The sequence below is a fragment of the Strongylocentrotus purpuratus genome, unplaced genomic scaffold (assembly GCF_000002235.5).
Source record: "Strongylocentrotus purpuratus isolate Spur 01 unplaced genomic scaffold, Spur_5.0 spur5_scaffold_19, whole genome shotgun sequence".
Lineage (NCBI taxonomy): Eukaryota > Metazoa > Echinodermata > Echinoidea > Camarodonta > Strongylocentrotidae > Strongylocentrotus > Strongylocentrotus purpuratus.
The window spans coordinates 10547994-10557849 of record NW_022145604.1 but is presented as its reverse complement, the minus strand read 5'-3'; the positions used below and the strand labels follow the sequence as shown (position 1 = coordinate 10557849).

Here is a 9856-nt window from a genome sequence, read left to right as displayed (position 1 = left end):
CCATTCAACGCAGTGCATTAAAAGGACGTCGACCGTAGCAATCCACATTGTCTTCGTGCAAATCTAAAAGTCCCTATTGCTGTTATCTTTATACTATTATGTGATAGAAATACGACCATATGAGAAATTAGTAGATCATTGATTGTTTTTTTTACCATTATCATTAATCTCGATAGGCCTATATAATAAAGTTTTTTGTAAATTAAAGTATTATTTATTCCGATGCTCACTGTCTCCCACGAGTTTGGAATAGGAATAGGATCGAGTTTCCGGGATCATCTAAATTTGGTAATCATAAAAAACATATTTACCGTGTGAGTCAAATTTTGCTAATTATTTTTAAAATCATATGAAAGAGTGTTTAATCCCAAATCATTTAGCCTCATTTTGGAGTGCCTATAGAGTGTTCACGCTTCCTGTTCATTCCAGCGTTAACACATACCACACAGAAATGATACTAAAATGATTTGGGATAAAACACTCTTTTATATTAAGATGTAGGCCTATTATAATTTACTGTTCATATTTAAATAATTAGCGATTTTCTAGGTTTAAACTTATTTGTTTTACTAACACTGTATACGAGGGCCTATTGTCTTATCATGTTGCATATTATATTTACATATCTTTCCCTTTTTATTTGAAAAAGGGGAAAAATTGTATGAAGTATCACAAGTAAAATAATTTATTATCATCCCTGTATTTATATTTCAGGTGAGACATGAGTATGTTAATTTGTGTTTTTCCTTATACTCTTATACTCAATAATTCGTCGCTGTTTTCACGAAGTGACGGTAGTGAAAAAAAAAATGCATTCACTTTGCATTACGATTTTCCTCACTACCGTCACTTCGTGAAAACAAGGACGAATTATCTATGTTCAACATAATTTTGAAATTAGTTTAATATCCAATGTATACAAAAACTGAGAATGATAAAGCTTTAATTTGAATTGAATTTGGATACAGTATAGCGAGTACCCCCACCCTCCCCCTTCCCCCCACCCCCTTCCCCCCACCCCCCTTCCCCCCACCCAACCCAGGGTAAAAAAACGAATTTCCGGTCTTACCGTCCCATCATTCACGTGGTGATTGTTGACATGTTTTGGCGCGCCTCAATACACAGCTGAGCAATTCCGCGCGAATCGCGAATGTCCGTACGTGTTCAATGCACGACGATCGCACAGCTCCGCAGCACTGATCCGAAAGAAGTCTACCACCACGTTCATCATAGTTTGTTTGCATGTGATAACGTGCCCGGTAAAACAGCCTGCATTGCTGCATAAATTAATCCAGTTAAGGTGCAGTTGATACGGCAAGCTGGCAAGCAAGATTCTGATATTCAGCTCAGGCAAAAGATTTAAGGCAGGTGAGAATTTCTACAGTTATTTGTTTGTGTTTTATGTTTATAGACCCTACTCTTTGATTTGATGATCACCAGCGACTGTAATCTTGCTTTCAAAAAAAATTATTTAGGCATCTGCCAGTGAGCTCGAAATTCGTCGGCATGCTCAATTTTCAATCATGTCAATAACTTCTCTGCCATGTTTGTTAGAAATTATTTGTTGAAGACCCCCTTACACATGACATGTCAAGACTGATTCCATCACCGATCCGGTACTAGATTTGTCGAGAGTCTAACTTGGTATGACACTGACCATGATGACTTGACAGTTTGATATGATTAGATTTTCATTTTTTGATGAAGTGGACCTAAATAGAAGAACATGATGGAATCGCCCTATGTATCTAGGTCTAGCATGCCATGAGAGTGTGTGTGGAAAGTGTGATTGTAATATTACTAATAATTTCCCCCCTTGTGGATGCATGATTGCAATGACTTTACGATCTAAAGTAATTAAGTTAAGGATCTTCCAATTTCTATTGTGTACGACTTCAAGTCAAGTATTTTTGTCTTTACCTTTTGCCAATTCTTCTTGTCCAGACTTCTCCTCTGCAGCTCGCTGTGAGAGGGCGATATGGTAAATGCTGGTGTTCTTAATCCAGCCACGCATAGGGATAAATCTGTGAATGCTTCAACCTTACATGTACTTGTAGATCTACATGTACCGTACACCTTATCTCGAGTTTTAAAGAATTGTCTACAAGTACAAGTACAAACTGAGGAATCCTTATTAATAGGGTGTCTGAACGATTTTTCAATTTTCAATTTGGGATCGTTTTTCACCATTTTTGTTTGATATTTGAATAAAAAATGTTATCAGAATAATATATTTCAAATTTCATGTCTCACCGATGTTTCTATCAAAAGTTACAGCCCCTCCAAAACGCTGGTATATTCATATCATTTTGGTCAAAATCGACGAAAAAGACGTCCACGCAGAGTGATGTTGTTTTGCTAAATTCAGACAAACAGCTGTATCGCGCAATATGCAAGCGTATGCATATAGTACGCATGTTGCTAAGCCAATGCGCGACTTGCAGCTTGAGCCACGCTGTCTCCGCGATATGTGCCATTGACTAGTATGGGTGGCCGTTCGCGGCATAGAACCCGGAAGTGAATACACGTTGTAGTCAATGGCAATATCGCGGGGACAACGTGCAATATCGCGGAGACAACATGCGTTGTCTCCGCGATATTGCCATTGACTACAACGTGTATTCACTTCCGGGTTCTATGCCGCGAACGGCCACCCATACTTTCATTCACTATAATGTGTAATTGAATTTGGGTTTTTTTTCGTACACGGAGATGTTACGCGATGTAACCATGGTTTGGACTGAGCGGAGCGCACGCACCCTAATTAGCTGATCCACCAAATAGCGAGAAGGGTATTTTTAAACTGTTATCAGTTGTGATCCCTGGGGGCTAGCGAAAATATAAGCACATAGAATTGTTCCTTAGGACTGGGACTACTTAACGATCGGGGCGTCATATCTCAAAAGTGACAAACCTCAGAGTTAGCCAGGACACAATGTTTAAATTGCTGTTTTGACCAAGATATTTGTAGAATTTCGGGGGCTACGCCCCTTTGGAAATATTGGAATTCACCTGCTCTTTCATATGACAACTCATTTATTGAGTATCACCTTCAGGATCACAACAGATAAAGGTTTGAATCTCAAATTGAAAAAAAAAAATTGACTTTTTTTGCACGTAGGCTGCATAGGGATGCGTGTAATCTCTATGGGAAGAATTTTAGCACACAACATCGGGTGCGCGATCAGACACCCTATTATTAATTTTCCCACCCTCTTTGTTCATGCTTTTCTCATTCAGATCTTCAAAGCTGTTCACACGTTGCAACATGGTACAGACCCTATAATTCACAACTTCTGTCACATCTCGGCTTCATCTGCGTCAATCTGATGTGGAGATAATCAACATGATGGTGACGGCTGCCATGGATGTAGGCGAAGAGGTTTCGTCGTTTCAGACCGTCATGAGCAAGCTCCAGGGAAAGCAAGATGGCGGGGCAAGCGAGGGCGGGGCAAGCGAGGACAGGGCCGGTGCTTATGATGCGATATCCAAGTAAGACGCTGAATAATTAGGTTTTAACCTGGGCCCCATTTCACAAAACTTGTCATCAGTGACAAATGACAGTTTTTGGTATAAGATAGTGAAATCCTTGCTTCTGATTGGTTATTAGCAGATGTGTCACTGATTTTTGTCATTTGTCATTGAAAAAAGGCTTTGTGAAATGGGTCCCTGGTTTAGCATAAAAATGAAATTATGATAAAATTTAAAGTCAGCTGAAACACAATATATTTTTTTTGAGTTGTGTCATAAAAGTATGATCGGCTCAGGGATCTAAAAATATCAAAGAGAAGTAAGGAATCCTTTTATTTTTTGTGTAAAGTAAGAAACATACAATTGTGTATATTTCTGGATTTACATGTACATTTGTTTTGGGTATGAATCATAAATTACTGGAAGCCTGAGACTTCCAACGCGATCTTTGGTCGACATTTACATGTATTAACTTTATATTTTTAGGATGAATGAAAAAGAAATGGAAATATAAGTTGTTAGATAGGACAAGCCATAAATTTTGTCCTACTTAGCAACATGTAAGGTATATGTAATTCAGAGTTTGACTATTCAAATACAATTATCCGTAGCGGGTCGTTGAAATAATTTTTAACATTCTTAACAAAGATTTATGCATTAAATTTGATTACATACGAAAATGGTCTATCCAGATCAGCTAAGATGTCAGAGCTCAATACCGCCCTCTCTTGTTACAGCTGGTTCAAGGAGAACGACGCAGCCAAGGTCAAGGACAGTGAGAACCTGGATGTCAGCGTCTTGGTTCGTCAGTTCAGTACCGACGTGATGTCAGAGGACGCAACCTTGGTTCAAGCTGCTTTGCCTGCCATGGGCTTCTGTCTCAATCAAGCAGGCATCTTGAGGTAAGCAAAAAAAGTGATCCAATATTTGCTGGACATATATAGAGTGGTGAAGTGTGACGTCATCAAAAATCTATTTTTAGAATTTCTCAATTTTTTCTCCATATTCCGAAAGAACATCAAAAACGATGTCCAAATGTTGAAAACCAATTGAATATGTTAAGTATTGGCTGAGATATGACCATCGGATTGAATATATGTCCTATGGGAACTCAGTGTTAGAGCCAGAGCATATAACACTGAGTTCCACGGGGAGTATATTTATTCAGATGGTCATATCTCAGCCAATACTTAACATATTCAACTGGTTTTCGACATTTGGACATTATTTTTTGATGTTCTTTCGGAATATGAAGAAAAAATTGAGAAATTCTAAAAATAGATTTTTATGACGTCACAGCTTCGGTACTCTATAGCTACCAGCCAGTCCTATTTTGGAGAAATGATTCCTATTTTTGACCTTCAAGCCATTGTTTTGAACTTAAGATTCATCTCTTGTTTTGAAACATTCCATGTGAAAAGTATACAAAATAGGCTGTTTTTCTAATTTTGCCTTGAGAGATTCCTAATCATTGCTGTGAAAGGTTGGCAGGTATGTGGAGAGAGACATTTGCTTTTGACCTCATCCCGTCAAAGAAACAGGGTCATGGAGGGAGTAGGGATTTGGCTTTAGATGGAGGCTAGTGTCAGGTGTAGTTTGTTCTGATACATGCTTTGCATTTGGAGCATGGAGATGTATTAGAGTTATGGACTTCTGGGCATCATTCCACAAATCCGTCACAAGTAGAAGTTCACCGATATCACATTAAAATACATGCAAATAACAATACCCATGCTTCAATGGAATGTCGGTGCACTTGTACTTATTACGGTTTGTGAACCTGTGCCCTGATTGATAGTTCAGACATAACATCTTGAAAGTTGGGATGGATTTCAGAGGTATGTTATGATTGGAAAAGAAATTTGAATGGACTGAGCTCTTGAGAGGGAAAGGAAGACCAAATGTTTCATGGAAATATATGATGAAGAAAGACTGCAGTGAAGTTGGTCTAAATGAGGAGGATGCTCGAGACAAGAAGAAGTGGAAGGAGTGAGCATGGGTAACGCCTTGTGAGATGGCAAATGCTGACTTAATCAAATGATGATGATGATTTTAATTGGAAATACGTTTTGAAAATTGGTTAAATCTTTCTTCAGATTAATAATCTTACCTTCATGATTGTATTCATTCTTTGTGTACTTTCTTTGATCCTTGCAGGGCATTTACCGATGAACATTGCAGTCTAGTAGTAAAGGCATTGTGCAATTGTTTGCTGAAGACGGACGACAAGAGTCTCTGCACTAGAGCACTATGGTGTCTTGCAAAGCAAAATATCAAACCAGAAATCATTAAAGAAGAGGTAATTGTTCTTTTCTTTTTTGTCTCTGTTAATTTTGCATTATGTACAAGTAAACGTTGTAATATTTTAGAGAGTTTTATTGGAGTAAGATATAGGGTCAGTCAAAGATTCTTGAAATCCCTGTCTTTCAAATAGATGAGAAGTTCCTTAGGAGATAAGTACCTTCATGTGTTAACATTGTACCTTGCCTTACAGCTCAGCAGATGTGTTTGACTGGCCCTGTGCTAAGCAAGTTGTCCAATAAAAGTCTACCACTACTAACCTTAAGTACTTCTCATGAATTTGATACTGTAGTGAATTATTGTTGATATGTCATCATCTGGTTTTCCTCTTCTACTTTGCATATTATTTGAAAGGAAATATGCTCCTAAATTCTATTAATGAACACGACTGATCACACTGTTAGCAAATAATCGTCTCATTTGGATTCTCCCGCTTCTTCAGATCCATACCATCCTGTGTAGCGTTGAGAAGGCTGTCCAAGGGGAAGGAAGTGCCAAGTCAATGACTGTACAGCATGAATCTATCAATGTCATTATCAGGTAAATACAAGCGATATATCCCAATAAGTACAAAGCTGCTTTATGTTCCATGTTCGCCACAAGATGATACTTTGCCATTTGTGAAAGATTCTGGAGTTAGGTCAAAGCAGTTTATCAAATATGCACAGAGCTAAATTTATGTTTATGTTTGCTGCAAGATAATTGAAATACAACAAAATTATGCCATTTGTGAAAGATTCTGGGTATTCAGTAATCATTACTTTGGCATTAATTGTTTGAGCTTGTGTGGAAAGTTTGAAAAAAGGCTCAGAATTTCTTTGATTCCTTTTAACCATTTAACTTGGTGTACAAGTAGTGTTCAATAGGATCGAGTCAATGAATCGGTTCATCTTATTGCAGGAAGAAAGATGGGTCTTCCCATGCCAAAAAATATAACATGGGGATTAACTTTGTATTTTCAAACATTAAATTTGCTCATGCGTATATAGAGGGCAGCACACTGAGCCAACGGGTATTATGCTCCCGTGTGTACTAGTGTCCCTTTATGCGTACATCCGTACGGGAGCGTAATACCTGTTGGCTCAGTCTTGAACGACTATACCCCCAAGCTTAAGCATCTTTAACATGGTTGATAACCCTTTCCATGTTTACCCCATTTTCATTCTACCAGATTACAGGAGCAGCTCCCTGAGGCCATGTCCCTCCACGCGGCCCGCTGGGGCAAGCTCCTCCTGCCCAACCTGGTCCACACGGCCCCTAGGATCCGAGACCGAGCCGTCCACGCCACCCACCTGGGCCTCGTTGCCATGGTGCAGGCAAGGGCGGAGCTAGCCGGGCCTTTGATTGCCGATTTGAAGAGCACCCTGCTGACGGAGATGATTAAGTTGTTCCGGGCCAGGAATGAACTGTTGATGTTGAAAGTATGGACTTACTATGTCACGATTCTAGGAAAGGTGAGTACTGAGAATTTTTTTTAAAGATTAATTTATTAATTAATTTTATTATTATTTTTGTTTTTTACTGTGGTTACAAAAGATGTCCTAGACCTACACTGTATATATATATATATATATATATATATATATTTTTTTTTTTTTTAAAGATGTCCTAAACCTACATGTAAATATATTAACAAATATCTATAAATAAAACAGAAACAATATGTATGTGTTCTCTTTTAGTGAATTGACCCTTATTGAAATTAAAAGGTTTGGGGCCATAGACAAGGTCTATGCACTTTTTTTAATGTGGCCTAATTGAATATTAGTTATAGAATTGAATATTAGTTTTAGGGCTATTTCCATCAGATATAAAAGTATATATTGCTTCATTATTCATTACTTTTCCAAGACTCTTTTACTCTTACCACTGAGCTTTTCGACACCTCCTCCCACCCATCCCCCCCCCCCCCCCCCCCCCTGCTCCCCTCCAACGTGACATTTCATGGATACACACCTCATACAATGATTGTTATGCTTGTGTTTTGACAGTCCCTGCACAAGGGTGGTAGCTTGATCAACAGCCTTCTCACAGTGATAGAGCTGGGCTTCAAGAACCCACAACCTGAGGTGAAGAAAGCAGCTTACAAGAGCTGGCAGGCACTCATCGATAACTTCAGTCTAGACCTGGGTATGTGTGTGTGTGTGTGTGTGTATGTTTAAATGAAGTTAGACGATCATTCTTACGTGTTTAAAAGAATGGTACTCTGAAAATGATGGTGTCTTTCATTATATGAGAGGTATGTTAATTGTCATAGCAAATCTAAAATGGGACAGATTGACATTCAACGTCTATGCTTTGCAGGTTGCATATGTCTATATTTAAGTTCACAGAGATGACATGGTTGCCAAAAATACAACTTTTTATGATTATTATTATGATAAGGACAAAATGTTACAGGTAGCAAGGTAAGCAACTAAAAGTTAGTGAAAATTGGAAATCGATTATGTTATTTTTGAAAAGCACTCTGAAAAATCCCCACACTATTAACATTTTCATATAAACTCACCTATTCTTCATATTCATCTTCAGTTGTTAGATATTGTTAAATAATTCTTGGATGATCAGTTATTTCATGAGGATACCAAATTAATTTGTATTTATATGCTTGTGTATTTATCTATTTTGTTTTTGCTGCTGTTATTTGTTTTATTCTTACCAAAATGGAAGACCACCAAATTAGTGATAATGTGCGAACCTGTATAAATAAACAAATAAATAAATTATTTGCATTATTCATTTTTCTCTTCATCCAGATGTCCTTAGCAATGCTAAGAGGCTCAAACTGCTGATGCAGCCTTTCCTAGCAACCAGTATCCGATTTGAGAGTGTTGTGCACGTCAAGCTGGATACATGGTGGCGTCTTGTCTCATCTTTGGGGACGAGGTTGCCTTCTACATTTCCGGTGGTAAGAAGAGCTCATATTTTTCTCAAAGGAGGATGCTGGTGGGCATGTTGTGTGTGTAATCAATCATCTTAATTCCTCTTTATTCATATTCAATCTACTATCTAGTAGTGTCTTCAATATCTTATTAAAGCCTGTCTGCACTAGTTTGGCCAGGAGGGATTAGACCTCCCTGCTTGGTCACTGGCAGGTAGTTATCATCAAATCAGCTCTCAATTAACATAAGAAAAAGGGGATCATGGGGGATCAACAGGGACCGTGGTAGCTACAAGTAGTGCAGTCCCGCTTTAAATGAATTGTCAACTATTTAATTTAGATTAATTAATGATGTACAGTCATGATAGCATTTGTGCAGAATACTGCTGCGTTTCTTCAGAGACTGCTGTTTTACTTCATAAACTTTAACAACTCCCAACAACTTTCCATTAATAAAATATGTTAAATGAAGATGAAATATATCATGGCATAATACGCAGATACAGAATGGGGTTTATAGTGAATTTATTGTCGACAGTAAAACAGTCATCAGGCACCAACTTTGTGAGGGTTAAATTTGTGATGGTTTTATGGACAAATGATTTTTACCTTTCCAGGTATGCGCACCCCTTCTGCAATGCACGCTGGGACCGATAAGAACCGGTGCTGCAGGGGTAGTGACCCCCAGCAAAGGAGGGGTAACAGCGCCCCCATTCCTGCAGGGATTCAGCACCCCTCAGGCTAGAACAGGTATGATATCAAGATGAGAATGATGATCCTTGTTTTCATGGTAATGATGATGGTGGTTTTCATGACAAGGGGTTCTTAAATACAGAGAATACTAAATGAGATGACAAGATTGAAATGAGGGTATCGATTATGTCCCTGGTGTCATTATTGATGAGGAGGAGGAGGATATTAATTGTTGTCTTGGAAACAATGATGATTTTTTTTTTCCAAGCCATGCAGTCCTCGCAATGATAAAGTGATACACAGATACTTACCTTATTCTTTGTAAACATTTTCATTTCTTTTATAAACTTCTTTAAGGCCTGTCTGCACTACTTTGGCCAGGAGGGATTAGACGTCCCTGTATGGTCACTGACGGGTGGTTATCTGATCAAATCAGCTCTCACTTAACATATGAAAAAGGGGATCATGGGGGACCAACGGATACCGCTTAGGCATTGTTTACTATATAGA

General features: G+C 38.3%; 1 protein-coding gene across 1 annotated transcript in view; it reads left to right on the top strand.

Moving 5' to 3' along the window:
• The first annotated feature begins 1114 nt into the window (after window positions 1-1114).
• LOC582696 (telomere-associated protein RIF1) overlaps window positions 1115-9856 on the top strand; it is a 43306-nt gene continuing 34564 nt past the window's right edge. Inside the window, exons 1-9 of the mRNA XM_030990291.1 lie at window positions 1115-1368; window positions 3241-3492; window positions 4209-4373; window positions 5629-5770; window positions 6215-6312; window positions 6944-7226; window positions 7764-7902; window positions 8529-8680; window positions 9271-9403. Of these exons, the coding sequence (XP_030846151.1) occupies window positions 3347-3492; window positions 4209-4373; window positions 5629-5770; window positions 6215-6312; window positions 6944-7226; window positions 7764-7902; window positions 8529-8680; window positions 9271-9403 (1258 nt within the window). The 5' untranslated portion in view covers window positions 1115-1368; window positions 3241-3346. The remainder of the gene's footprint in view (window positions 1369-3240; window positions 3493-4208; window positions 4374-5628; window positions 5771-6214; window positions 6313-6943; window positions 7227-7763; window positions 7903-8528; window positions 8681-9270; window positions 9404-9856) is intronic.